This window comes from Salarias fasciatus, chromosome 18 (assembly GCF_902148845.1).
Source record: "Salarias fasciatus chromosome 18, fSalaFa1.1, whole genome shotgun sequence".
Taxonomy (NCBI): domain Eukaryota; kingdom Metazoa; phylum Chordata; class Actinopteri; order Blenniiformes; family Blenniidae; genus Salarias; species Salarias fasciatus.
Window position 1 is genome coordinate 1,885,416 of NC_043762.1, and position 14,103 is coordinate 1,899,518.

General features: G+C 50.3%; 2 protein-coding genes across 2 annotated transcripts; one reads left to right on the forward strand and one right to left on the reverse strand.

Moving 5' to 3' along the window:
* Nucleotides 1-535: 535 nt before the first annotated feature.
* On the reverse strand, nucleotides 536-2,334 carry LOC115405175 (pyruvate kinase PKM-like). The gene has a single exon (XM_030114665.1). It carries the CDS (start codon nucleotides 2,264-2,266, stop codon nucleotides 671-673), a length of 1,596 nt encoding a protein of 531 aa, XP_029970525.1. The 5' UTR covers nucleotides 2,267-2,334; the 3' UTR covers nucleotides 536-670.
* A 5,018-nt stretch (nucleotides 2,335-7,352) lies between these two features.
* LOC115405377 (potassium voltage-gated channel subfamily H member 6-like) lies at nucleotides 7,353-13,872 on the forward strand. The gene is made up of 17 exons (XM_030114943.1): nucleotides 7,353-7,582; nucleotides 7,921-7,993; nucleotides 8,231-8,350; nucleotides 8,554-8,726; nucleotides 8,833-8,971; nucleotides 9,121-9,258; nucleotides 9,365-9,519; nucleotides 9,606-9,847; nucleotides 9,964-10,163; nucleotides 10,281-10,368; nucleotides 10,460-10,624; nucleotides 10,764-10,885; nucleotides 11,509-11,580; nucleotides 12,481-12,574; nucleotides 12,646-12,844; nucleotides 13,008-13,389; nucleotides 13,837-13,872. Exons 1-17 carry the CDS (start codon nucleotides 7,353-7,355, stop codon nucleotides 13,870-13,872), a joined length of 2,628 nt encoding a protein of 875 aa, XP_029970803.1.
* The last annotated feature ends 231 nt before the right edge of the window (nucleotides 13,873-14,103 follow it).

Consider the following 14,103-nt stretch of genomic DNA (forward strand, 5'->3'; position numbering starts at 1 on the left):
TTCTCTCATTTCTTGTGGTTGTAGCTACTTTTTCCCAGTTTCCCAGCATTCACTCATAGACTTAATTACACCAGTGTCTGAGTGAATAAATACAGCATTTTCTGGCCAGGGTGCATCAGCTGGAGATTTTCTTCCTCTTCCTCCAGCATTTTTTTTTCCTCTGCTCCCACTTTCTCTTTGTTGAGCGAGAGACTGTCTTCCTCTTCCTCCAGCATTTTTTTTTTCTCTGCTCCCACTTTCTCTTTGTTGAGCTAGAGACTGTCTTCCTCTTCCTCCAGCATTTTTTTTTCTCTGCTCCCACTTTCTCTTTGTTGAGCTAGAGACTGTCTTCCTCTTCCTCCAGCATTTTTTTTTCCTCTGCTCCCACTTTCTCTTTGTTGAACTAGAGACTGTCTTCCTCTTCCTCTTCCTCTTCCTTGTTTTGAATGAAGAGACTCGACGTGAGAGGAATGGAAACGTTATGTGGAATCGTTCCGAGCAGGGCTCCACTCCCATCCGACATGGCTTTTGGGCCACGGATACTGAACTCCACTTCTTTTATAATTTCCTACGTGCCTGACTGTTTAAGGGTCGAGTCTGTTGGCCCGGGTGTTGGATGGGAAGGGAGGAGAGTCGTGTTGTGGAGCGCTATGGAAGACAGATGAGGTGGAGATGGAGACAGCGTAGCCACTTAGACCACCAGGACCACGCGCATGGTGTTGGTGTAACCGGAGCCTGGACGCCAGCCGGTCAGGACGATGACCACGTCGCCCTCTTTGAAGAAGCCTCTGACCTTTCCCACTTCCATGGCGAAGTTGACGCGCATGTCGACGTCCTCGGCCCACACGTCGTCGGCGGGCTTGGTGTAGAGGACCGGGAAGATGCCGCGGTACAGGTGGGCCTGGCGGGCTGTCTGGGCGTTACGGGTCACGGCGAGGATGGGGGCGCGGGGCCGGTACCTGGAGATCAGGTGGGCGGACCTTCCGGAGCCCGTGAGCACAATGATCGCTGAGGCTAAGCTCTTTAAGGAGGCCTCCACTGCGCCGATTGCAATGGCCTCGGCGGAATCTTTGCAGTGCGGCGTGGAGCGCTGCAGGTCCTCAAACACCTGCCGGTGGAACATGGCTGCCTCGGCTTCGCGGGCAATCATGTGCTGTGTGCGCACCGCCTCCAGAGGGTAGTCTCCCTTGGCAGTCTCGCCACTCAGCATGACGCAGTCGGCTCCGTCCAGGACGGCGTTTGCTACGTCGCTACCCTCGGCACGAGTGGGTCGGGGCTTCTTGATCATGCTCTCCAACATCTGAGTGGCACATGTGATGGGCTTGCCAGCCCTGTTGCAGCGACCAATCATCATCTTCTGGGCGAGGAAGACCTTCTCTGTGGGGATCTCGATACCCAGATCGCCACGGGCCACCATGATCCCGTCGCTGGCGTCCATAATCTCATCGAATCTGCGGACACCCTCGTGGTTCTCCAGCTTGCTGATGATCTTGATGTTCTTGCCCTTCTCTCCCAGCACTGCCCGGACGGCGTGCACGTCGTCGGCTTTGCGGATGAAGGAGGCAAACACCATGTCGACTCCCTGTTCCACACCGAACTGCAAGTCCTTGATATCCTTATCGGAGACAGCAGGCAGGTCCACGGCGGCTCCGGGCAGGTTCACACCCTTCTTACTGCCCAGAGTGCCGCCATTCTCAATCTGGCAATTGAGGAAATCGGAACCAATCTCCTTGACCTGCAGAGAAATGAGTCCATCGTCAATGTAGATCTTGCTGCCGATTTCCACCACTTTGGTAATGTTTTTGTAGTCGAGCCAGAGGATGTCTTCGCTGCAGTTGTCTTGGTAAGAGTCATCCAGGGTGAGCTTGATCATCTTGCCCTTCTTCAGCTCCACCTCAGCTGTGCCACTTCCCTGGATAAGGCCGGTCCTGATCTCTGGGCCCTTGGTGTCCAGGGCAATGCCGATGGGCCTGTACTGAATGCTGCCGGGCTCGAAGCTCTCGCATGCCTCACGCACATTCTTGATGGTTTCTGCATGGTACTCGTGCGTGCCGTGGGAGAAGTTCAAGCGAGCAATGTTCATTCCAGACTTGATCATCTCCTTGAGCATGTCCACAGATCGAGAGGCCGGCCCGATGGTGCAGATGATGCCGGTGTTACGTGCGGTGGTGGGCTCAGAGTCGATGTCCAACAGGCACACGTGTTCCAGGAAGGTGTCTGCCATGGCAGCGTTGAGCTGCTGTGTCTGGACGAAGGCAGAGCCCATGTCACACTTTGAATGAGGCATGGCGATCACTGGTGCAACCTGAGGAGTACTTGAGGCGCTGAGTGTGCCTCGACCGCAGTTCGTGTCGTAACACTGAGGGTCGTTGCCCTCTTGTTCTTCTTCTTCCTCTGCTGACACAAACTTGTCTTTGTCCTCAGAGCTGCAGAACTTCTGCAGCGCTGTCTTCATCTCTTCACCTTTGTCGCAGAGCCCAGAGATGTCCTGAGGGGCAGTCTCTTCAGGAGGCTTCATGTGAAGATAGTCATGTCCCAAAGATAAGAGTTTTCCCACCTGCTGACTCAAGCGCTCGTACACTTGTTCAAGACCTCTTGTCTGGTCGCACAGCTCATCCATCTCTCTTCTCAGCTCTTTGCAGTCCTTGAGACAGGAATGTGCATTTTCATACTGCTGGCAGAGGGCAAGCATTTCTATCTGCAGTTTGTAATTTTCCTCCAGCTTTTCATCCCTTTCCTGCTTCACTTGTGAATACTCCATTTCCATTTGTCTGTGGTTCTTCAGTTTTCCATTAATCTCCTGAATCTGTCCCTGGAGGGCTGCGGTGACTTGCTCTAACGCTCGGTTTGTCTCCTTCTTGCGTTTGCATTTTTCCTCCAAGTAATTTTGCTTGGAGACTTCCAGCCGGAGGTCTCGAGCTGTCTTCCCCAGAGTCTCATTTCGTTTTCTCAGGGTTCGAGTTGCCGCCTTTGCTGCCTTGTAGTCCTTTTCCAGAGCTTTTCTGTGTTTCAGTTTGCTGCACACCTCCTGGATTTGCTCCTGGAGAGTTTGGTTGGCCTGCAGGAATTGATCTCTCTCTTTCTGTGCAGCCCTGCATTTCTCCTCCAAGGCTATCTGAGCCTGGAGTCTGCTGCTGAGCTCCTGCACTTGCTTATTCAGCAGCTTGTTTAAACTGCTGGCCGCTTCCCTCTCAGCTTTCAGCTGTTTGTACCTGTACTGGGCTTCCTGGGTGCTGGTGAGCTGGCTGTGGAGCGCCTCCTTCTGGACACTCAGTGCTCTGTTCTGTTCTTTGATGGCTTCTGTTTCCTCAAGAACAGAACAAGAATTTTTGTTTTCCCTCCTATCGTCATCCACTGGGGGGAGTGAAGTGGAACGCTCATCGGCTTTCCTCAAAAACCTCGGTTTTCTCATCTTAAACATGGTCTCTCCTGAATTCACGTTTCTCTGCAGAGTCTGATGAATGCTGTAGGCTGACACGAGTTCTCGAACCGTGTGACTGAGAACAGAGCTGCAGCAGGTAGAAGATGTGAGAGCTGTCAAGTCTGCGCTTTCATCTGCATCTATGATGTCACTCTGAGGGATGTTGCCATGGCAACGTCACTTTGAGTCACGTTGCCATGGCAACACATGTAACCTCAAATCATCAGGCCTGCAGGCTGTTGGATCCCTTGAGCCTGCCTCCACTAACTCTACACACTGAAAACCACAGAATGGCAGTGAGGGCCGCTCACGCCTGGCGTTCGCTGTGTTTACAGGCTCGCCTCTCTACCACGTTAAGATCTTTCCCATCAGAGGACCCCATTACAGCGTTTACATCAGGGGTGTCAAACTCATTTTAGCTCAGGGGCCACATGGAGTAAAATCTAATCCCAAGCGGGCCGGACCAGCAAAATCATGGTATGTAACTTAAAAACAACAGCTTCAGATTGTTTTCTTTGTTTCAATACTGTCCAAAGTAGGACAAACACAACACCTGGCATTAATCATAAAAACTTCAAGTTACTTCAAAATTCTGAGGACAAAGAACACACAAACACACAATGCCTCAGCGATTCACAGAACCAAAACAGTATCACAGACCACAGAACTATATCAGGGTGTTATTTCTCAGGCAGAAATGTTGATAAAAATGATAAAACTCTGTTGCCCAAACAAGTGCAAGAACCACAGTCACAAATCATACATAGATTAAATGTGCAAAACAATAAAATACAATAAAAAAAAATTGCACAACATAAAAAACATATGAACATAAAGCTGGAGCCTGGGGTCAGTGCATCCAAAATAGTGCAAACACAACATCACTATTCAGCATAAATCCCATCAAGTTATTTAAATATTCTGAGGACAAGTAACACACAAACACACAATGCCTCAGCGATTCACAAAACTGTATAAAGGTGTCTCGGGCAGCAGTTTAAGTGGGGTTGCATTGTTTATTTGACTCCTGATACCTGGCGTCTTTCAGCTTTCACCAGCGCATCAATATCAGGCGTCTCATTCTGAGTGACAGCCAGCTTCAGGATGTGATTCAAGAGGCTGTGCGTGAGCCTTGAGCACAGCTTTGTTTCATTAATGCTCATTATAGAGAAAACCTGCTCACAAAGATGTGGTTCCAAACATGGACAACAGCTTTGCAGCGAGGGATGTCAAGTTGGGGCAACCTGGCAAGAGGTTCTGGTAAAATGTCTCCAAGCTGACTGCGGCAAATTTGCCCTTCAAATCTGAGTCGCACTGCAAGTTAGTTATTTCAAGTTGGATGTTGACGGGCAGATCAGAGGGATTCACGGTGAATGGCGAGCAAAACACTTTGAAGTCTTTCTCCAGTTCACCAAAGATCTGAAAACGTTGCTCAAACTCCTGCAACAGTCCCGTTATTTTATCTTTGAACCGCTTCATGTCCGCGACACGTTGGCTCGCGCACACACGTTTCAGACGGGGGAAGTGCGCCGCATCGCCACCGGAGAGTTGCGTCTCCCACAGTGACAGCTTCAACTTGAAAGCGGATGCTGTCGTAATACTGTGTGACAACTTTGTTGCGCCCTTGTGGCTGTTTGTTCAAGTTCTTCAGGTGCTCGGGAACATCCACCATAAATGCAAGGTCCTGCATCCATTCTTCAGGATGAAATTCTAACACCGGTTTGCCCTTTCTTTCCATGAACTGATGAGTTTCTTCTGGTAAGTCACAGAAACGCCTCAGCACAGCACCTCGGCTTAACCACCTTACCTCAGTGTGGTATGGCAAGCCATAGATGTGGTCTTTCTCTTTGAGAAGGCTGTCAAACTGACGGTGATTCAGCCTTCTGGATCGGATGAAATTCAGCGTTTGGATGACCACCTTCATGACGTGATCCATGTTTAATGACTTGCAACACAAAGCCTCCTGCTGCAAAATACAGTGAAAAGTCCAAAAATCACGTCCTCCATTTGCAGATTGCACTTTCTCTTTGAACTTTGTCACAACACCTGCTTTTCTCCCGATCATTGAGGGCGCACCATCCGTAGCCAGGCTGACAGCGGGACCAATCCACTCCCACCCTGTCCAGGGCGCCGACGAGTGCGGTGAAAATATCATCGGATGTTGTTGTACCTGACATTGGCACCATCTCCACAAACTCATATTGAGGCAATGAGAGCGAAAAAGCATATAATGGTAAAGGTAGAATCTGGCAGGCAAAATACAAAGGAGCTCACCTGATTGGCTCTTGCTCAACCGACTTGCTCTGCCCTGGTATAAACAGTTTGCTTGCAGAACACAATTGCTGTTGCGCCATCCAGTGGACACATTTAGAACAGCAGTTTATTGAAAAATTGCAGCTCATATGTACTTGACATAATCATCTCTCGGGCCAAATTAAATCCTTTTGCGGGCCTGATCCAGCCCGCGGGCCGTACGCTTGACACCTCTGGTGTACATGAAAACTGAATGTGGTAACTGGAATACTCAGCTTTTATGGCGTAAGATGTGACCCCATCAACTGACGGGGCTGACATACGCATGAAGCTCCGACTGTAGGAAATAGCCCCATGTGCTGTTTACATGGACTGTGATGGGGTCAAAACCTGACTGACATTTATCTCTCAGCTGGATGAATTCCACAGAGAACATTGCTGAACTTCAAATATCTCCACAAATAAAGCAACAGCACACTGTTTGAACCTTTTAATTCATTTTAGTTTGAATTTGTGTTTGCAAATGTGCACGCTGTAACTTTTTTATGCACATATATGTGTGTGTGTGTGTGTGTGTTGTCTCCAGTCTCACAGCTTTTAGCTCTGTTTCTGCTGTGTATTTTATGCTCTGAATGTGTCTCAGAAGAAAGACTGTTTCCTGTTTGAACCTGATCTGCATGTCGAAATGATGGAATCTGTGATGACAACAAGTCCGATGAGCCACATAGAGACCAAAGCAACACACTGTTTGTAAGACGCTAACATGTGATCCGAGGCTGTTTGATATGCCAGTCTGGTTGTCTTGTTTCTGATACAAGTGTTTATTCCATCATTCATGCAAGTTAGGGACACATTTTTATAGTCAGATTAACTTCTGCTTTTTTTAAAATAGTCTCAGTAAATGAACTGTGCAGGAATCACTCTCAGTTTTGAGTTCCCTCCCGGGAAAAACAGAAAAATGAAAAATGGCAGCAATCCTAAACAATAACTCTTAATGTCTTGTGAAAATGGATAAAAAGATGGATGTTTTTCATTTGTTCTCTCACCACAAGGAGTGTGTTTCCAGTGTGCGATCGATGTTGTTCCAGTTAAGAATGAAGACGGTCTGGTCATCATGTTCATTCTGAACTTCGAGCTTCCCACTGATCCCAGAGTACCCAGCAGCTCTCCGGTTCAGGAACTCAGCAGAGTGCTGCAGATCCCCTGGCTGACCTCAGGTACGCTCCAAACACTCTGCTGTCACTCCAGGAGTGTGGACAGTGTTCGCCACTCTCCCACACTGCCTCATGAGTCTTCTCATCTCCTTGGTTTTTTCTAATTCTTCCACCATTTCCAATTTGGATGAGCTGTAGCTCTACACAGAAAAGAGAAGAATAAATAGTATTGAAGGTAAAATATCAGAATGACAGGGTAAAGCTAAGAGTAATGTTAAATATTTGAACCAATCAATCTGTATTTTCATTCTTCAGCCTGTAGAGTAACTTCTCCATGTTTTCCCTCCGTCTGCCGTCCAGCTCGACGTCGACGTCTCCGCCGCCTCCTGCGCTCCCTCAACCCCAGCGTGGGGGTCCTGTCACAGGACAGCGAGCTGGGCGCTCCCCACCCGGACCTCCTTCCTCTGGGACACGAGTCCGTGGCCCTGGACAAGCTGCTGTCCCTCCCTGAGAGGCAGCAGCTGGGAGAGGCTGCAGCCGAGCTCATGCTGTGGGACAGCGAGGAGGACGAGGACGAGGACGAGGAGCCGCCGCTCAGACCCCACGACTCCCGCCCTGCCAGGCGACGGAGCGAGGGTGATGGGAAGAACAGAGATAAAGGGGAAGGCTGTGGGGTGCCGGTGGACACCAGGGCAGCAGGTAGAGCCGCTGCCGCCCCGGCTTCTGCCCCCCCGACAGTGGCGCTGCCGCTGGCCTCCGCCCACGCTCCTCAGAGGTAACCCCACCTCCAGAGGCACAGCACACACTGGTCAGGGTACATGTGTGAATCTGTGGGAGTTTCTGGGATGGCCACTGGCTGTCTGGGCCCTGAGGGCCTCTCTGGCCTGCTTCTGATCTTCACAGAGGTCAGAGGTCGTATGCATGACCTTCAGTCACTCTCCGTGGCCCTGGTCAAGCTGCTGTCCCTGGTGAGAGGAAACACACTTCATTCAATAGACTGTCATCAGCAGTTACCACTGCGCAGAATGCAGTAATTTTACCCTTTGAGCTGAATGACGTCAGTAGTAAAACACTGAGGCTGTGCTCTCCCTCAGTCGGCATGGTAACCATTAGAAAGAGCAGCGTTCCCGTCGGGACGTCGGACTCTGATCTGCGCTGCCGGACAAACAGCCAGGTACACACACCAGTCAGAGCCATTCAAGTACTGTTTAAATGAAATGCTTTGGGAGCGTGGAGCTTGACTTCAACTTCTCCCAACAAGATTCTGTCCTTTTAAAGTTTGAGAATGAATCTTACAAAGTCAAGGAGAGCACAACCATGCTGTGTAGAATTTTCAAACGCTCGTCTTGTTGCTGTCAGTGAAAATGCTGAACTTTCTCTCTGATGTTTGGTATGTTCTTTCCTGGCGTTTGTACGGATTCAGCAAATGACTCAGAGCTTACTGGACACCAAGACTGAGGCCTACGTGACTCTGCCCGATGGGGAAATCAGACCTTGCAAACTGATGGACAGAACGCACCACGTCACAGAAAAAGTCACCCAGGTTGGTCCAGCTGATGCGCCACACACTTTTTCAAATATCCCTCTCACATCAGTACCTTCACCGAGGGCCTGGAACCGCCCTGAGGCCACCAGAAACTTCAAGGAAGATTAGAAATGTCTTGAAATGCGGCCTTTTGGCCAGGAGAAGCTCCTCTTAAGTGTGTTTACCTGAGTGTAAACTCTGTGGCCGTTTGAGCTGTGCAGGTCCTCTCTCTGGGCGCTGATGTGTTACCTGAGTACAAGCTCCAGACCCCGAGGATCCAGAAGTGGACCATCCTTCACTACAGTCCCTTCAAAGCGGTGTGGGACTGGGTCATTCTGCTTTTAGTCATTTACACCGCCATATTCACACCGTACTCTGCTACCTTTCTGCTGAGGTGGGTCCAGATTCTCTCCAGCCTCCAACCGCTTGAAGATGAAGCTGCGTTTTAACAGGTTTGATTTCTCCACTTTGTCTGGATTCCTCCTTTTCCTGGTGCTCAGTGAGCAGGAGGAGGCAGCCATGCAGAGCTGCGGTTACTCCTGCTCTCCGCTGAGCGTGGTGGATTTCATCGTGGACATCATGTTCATTGTCGACATTATCATCAACTTCAGGACCACATACGTCAACTCCAATGATGAGGTGAACTGATCCGATTGTCCGAGTCACTTCAGATCCTGTGCTCTCCTCACAGCTGAGATCTAACTGGATTTTTCTGTAGATGTATTAAAGGATCGTGTCCCTGCAGTGAAAATGAGGCTTGCTGTTTGTCTGTGGTGGATTGTTGAAAGGTGGTGAGTCAGTCGTCTCGCATCGCCGTCCACTACTTCAAAGGCTGGTTTCTCATCGACATGGTGGCAGCCATTCCCTTCGACCTTCTGATCTCGCGCTCTGGAGAGGAAGTGGTTCGGGCCGGTGGCGAGGGAGAGGTATGAGCAGGGTGAAAAACAGTGATGGCGGGTCAAGAATACTGAGAAGAAGCACAAGACTTTAGAGGACGGGATGATTTCTGTCATCTGGACCTTTTCCTTAAAGACCACCACTCTGATTGGTTTGCTGAAGACGGCTCGGCTGCTGCGGCTGGTGCGTGTGGCGAGGAAGCTGGACCGTTATTCAGAGTACGGCGCCGCCGTCCTCTTCCTGCTCATGTGCACGTTTGCCCTCATCGCCCACTGGCTGGCCTGCATCTGGTACATCGCTCCACCTCACCAGCCAAGCGCATTCACTCGTGTGTTTCACTCCCTGGCGGTGAACCGGTTTGCTTCCTCGGCCTCAGGTACGCCATCGGTAACGTGGAGCGGGCCACGTCGGCCGGGATCGGCTGGTTGGATAACCTGGGAGACCAGCTGGGGCGGCCGTACAATGACTCGGTGCTGGGTTCGGGTCCTTCCGTTCGGGATAAATACGTCACGGCTTTGTACTTCACCTTCAGCAGCCTCACCAGCGTGGGCTTCGGAAACGTCTCACCAAACACCAACTCGGAGAAGATCTTCTCCATCTGCATCATGCTGATTGGAGGTGATTTCATGGAGGGTGTTGGAGTGGTTCCTCCTCATATTTTGGGGTTGTGGACTCAGCAGACCCCCCTGTGCCTGCAGCAGCTGACTGATCCAGCGCTCGCGTCTCTCCTGCAGCTCTCATGTATGCCAGTATTTTTGGAAACGTGTCCGCCATCATCCAGAGGCTTTACTCCGGCACGGCCCGTTACCACGCTCAGATGATGAGGGTTCGAGAGTTCATCCGCTTCCACCAGATTCCCAATCCTCTCCGGCAGCGGCTGGAGGAGTACTTCCAGCACGCCTGGTCCTACACCAACGGCATCGACATGAATGCAGTGAGTTGGATTTGACTGGTCTTTGGAGAAGCTATCCAAGCCTGTTAGGCTCAGACGGTCTTTGAATCAAAATGAAGCGAGACGTTAACCTTCTGTCTCTGACGTCTACATTCGTAGGTGCTGAAAGGCTTTCCAGAGTGCCTGCAGGCAGACATTTGTCTCCACCTCAACAGGACTCTGCTGCAGAACTGTAAAGCCTTCAAAGGTCGTAAATGAAGCGACAAGTATATGAATCTCTAAATGTTTCTGAATTCAGCTGTAAAAAAGACCACGCACTTGTTTTTGCTCTTGTCCAGGATCTACTAAGGGCTGTCTTCGGGCCCTGGCTATGCGGTTCAAGACCACCCACGCCCCTCCAGGAGACACTCTGGTCCACGCCGGAGACCTGATATCGGCGCTCTACTTCATCTCCAGAGGCTCCATCGAGATCCTCAGAGGAGACGTGGTGCTCGCTATCCTGGGTATGGCTGTATGTTCTCTCAGTCTGTGGATACATGAATTTGTCTTGTTGAAATAATCTGTTGGTTTTGAGATTGTGGGTTCAGCTCCAGCAGGCCATGAAAGTCAAATTGAACACATCCACCGTTTCTCCTGCTCCAGGTAAGAACGACATATTTGGGGAACCCATCAATCTGTATTCACTGCCTGGGAAGTCCAGCGCTGACGTCCGAGCTCTGACCTACTGCGACCTGCACAAGATTCAAAGAGAAGATGTGCTGGAGGTAACAGCTGTCGCAGTCCGGCCGGAGTGTGTTTGGGTGGTGGCGTCAGTAGCCTCCGCACACAGAGGCTGTACTCATGGATTTGAATGTTACGTTTGGTTTCAGTCAGGACTTGAACACGTCTGCAGGAGTCAGATCTTTCCTCAACCTCGACTCTCTCTCTGACTTCATTTCTCTCTGAAGAAACCGCTGATAAATCCAGTGACTGTTTCTGGTGTTTTGGAGACTCGCGTCGCTCTGGGAAGCTGTGACTCGGTGTCCTTGAGCATTGCGCTGAACCGTCACCGTCACTGTCTGTTTGACGAGGTGACTGACTGATGCTGTGGGGCTGCTGCAGCAGAGAGGAACCAGCTGGATAATGAAATCCTGATACTATTTATACGGCATAATATAGTCGGCATGGAACACAGGGCTATATAACAATAACATGAAATAAAGCAAAACTGAGTTTCATAAAGAAATCAATTGATCCAATAGTCAAATGTGTAAAAGATTACAAGAAGGTGTTAAACAAAGACAAAAAAACATGCAGGGATCCGTTTTTATATGCAGCCTTTACTGCCCATAGGTTTTTTTCTTTATTTCAATAGTGCAGCTCACTCTGGTCGGTGTCTGTGTTGCAGGTTCTGGATATGTATCCTGAGTTTTGTGAACACTTCTGGTCCAACCTGGAAATAACCTTCAACCTGAGAGATGTATGTTTCACCGGCGCCTCCTGCTGGACACATCAGACTGTCTGTCAGGGAAGCTGCTGGAGGTTTCAGTGATCTTGACTTGAAAGGCATCCTTTCTTCTGCAGGGACAAATTCATTCGTTTTAAACTCCACTTTTTCATTCAAGCTGCTTTTTAATTCATGATTTCTTTAAAAACAAGAAATAAACGATGGTCAAGTCAATCAAAGCCCCTCTGCTGTCTTCACCTGCTGCACCCTGCTTGTTACTGATTCTGCTTAGTGCAGTCCTGATGGATTATTTCCGGTATTAACTGAGTGAACCTGGTGAATATTGACCCAAAGGTTGTGTAGTTTGTGGCAAATGACCACGTTGTTCCCGTGCTGGTGCTGCTGTGCAGGTGAATAATGACGCTGTGAGTCTTCTCAGCGGAGACGACGGTGACGGAGGAAGCCGGCCTCACAAACACAAACTGTCCTCCGCTCACACAGGTCAGGACTCCGGCCTGCTCGTCTAAAATGCTCCTTTTTTCACATCCGTGGCTTATTAAGTGACATTGTTTGAGTTGAATATCGAGACGGACCACATCACCGTCATCACAGTGTATTTTCACTGCTGTGTGTGTTTGCAGGGGACAGCGTTTCCATGAGGGGTCAAAGAGCGGCGTCTGGATGGAGGAGGAAGCAGTGGGAGCACCGCGGCAGCAGCAAACCAGACCAGCATCAACATATCTTGTATGTTTTGTTATTCACGTCCTAAAAAGTTTAGTGTCTCCATTTTAAATAATCGTGACCATGCTTTCTCTTTTCATCTGAGGCCATGATTTTTACATAACTGACCAAACTGTCAACTCTTGAATGAGGAAGCAGCAGTTTGTAAGAGAGAGTGTGTGCAGATACGGCCCGGTGTTCTCCGGTGAGGAGGCCCACCCGGGAGATCCAGAGGGAACCAGTCCCGTCCAGACCTGCAGCACCAGGGGCCGCTCCAGCTGCAAGGACGAGTCCCACAGAACAGGCGGTAAACGTTCAGAGACGATCTGAATCACCGGCACGACGCCACACTCGGCTCAATACCTGCTTCACCTGCAGGAGACTCCGGCGTCTGTCCGCTCTGGAGCGCAGAGCCCCCCAGGACCCCCTCTCCACTCTGCCCTCCTCCTCCCCCCCGGACCTCCCACTGGCCCTCCAGCCCCACCACCCCCCCCTGCTCTCCTCCGCCTGTCGTCTCCTGGAGGCAGAAGGTGGATTTAGGCGACCGACTGGAGGCCCTGCAGCAGCAGATCAGCAGGTGGGCTCAAACTCTCATCCACCGTCACACCCAACCACTTCCTGTTTCTCTGTAGAAAATAAAAGTTGACTTCATCTAATAAAGTTAAAGGACACACACACACACACACACACACACACCGTGGAAGCTGATCTGTATCCCATAGATGGTGTCTGTGTTGCAGGCTGGAGTCTGGCATGTCAGCGAACATCGGGGCCATCATGCAGCTTCTTCAGAGTCACATGTCCGTGGTCCCACCTTCCTACAGCACCATGACGTTAACCCCCACCCTCCCCTCCTCTGCGTCCCCCGGGGACCGCTCGGCTCCGCCCTCCCCCTCGGACCGATCAGCAGACTCCGACTTCCAGCAGCTCAGAGACGATCAAGCCTTTTTTCCCCCCGAGTCAGACACCTCCGCCTCCCGACCCCGTCAGACCCGTCAGGACCCTTCCTTCCATCTGTCGCCCCTCGTGGCCCCCCTCAGCACCCAGACCCCCCCGCTGCCCGTCAGCCTCCAGCCGTCCTCCGCTCCGGTCTGCTCACACAGCTCCGTCTCTGTTCTGCAGGTAAGAGCGACATTAGAGCTGTCAGCTCGCCACAGATAAAGAAACTTGACTTATTTCCACAAAACCTGAATAAGAGGAAGAATTTAAAGAGCAAGAAGTTCAGTGTCAGGACATTTTCTCTCCTGACTCCCATTCCTTCAAATGTTTGCACACACCTTCTAATTCAATGTTTTTACTTTATTTTCTGGATTATTCACCGAAGGCATCAGATTACTATTGACGAACACAGATGGAATTATGTTGTGAACACAAGTGTGAAATAACTGAAACCATCTTTCATATTTTGGTGATATAAGTTACCATGACCGACCGTCAGCCTTAGAGGTGTGAGGCATGAAATGAATGATTCAAATAAAGTCAGCATGATGGAGCTTAAGCGTTTGCTATTGCAGATGGGCGCTGATATAACCAGGATCTCTGCTTGATGGTCTTTCTCTTTGGTCATAGAGTGGACACAAGGCGCCAGAGGAGCAGGGCCTGTGAATCCTGAGTCTGGAGGTCTGCCATCGTCTCTGGAGAGCAGCAAGGCCCGGACACCACCTCAGGGGTCTGCAGCTTCCTGCTCCACAGCCCCTCTGGTGACTGCTTCCCTGCTGCTGAACATTATGTGTAGATACTCAGAGTATTTACTTTCATTTTCTGCATTAACATGTAACCGGCACGGTGAAACGTGTCTAATAAATCAATATTCACCTTGATGAAGAAGCCAGAAAC

Coding starts and splice junctions, on each gene's coding strand:
- LOC115405175 (XM_030114665.1), bottom strand. CDS start 2,266: ATGCCTCATTCAAAGTGTGACATGGGCTCTGCCTTCGTCCAGACACAG.
- LOC115405377 (XM_030114943.1), top strand. CDS start 7,353: ATGCTGTGGGACAGCGAGGAGGACGAGGACGAGGACGAGGAGCCGCCG. Junction 10,625..10,763: donor CGTGGTGCTCGCTATCCTGG/GTATGGCTGTAT, acceptor CTCCTGCTCCAG/GTAAGAACGACATATTTGGG. Junction 13,390..13,836: donor GCTCCGTCTCTGTTCTGCAG/GTAAGAGCGACA, acceptor CTTTGGTCATAG/AGTGGACACAAGGCGCCAGA.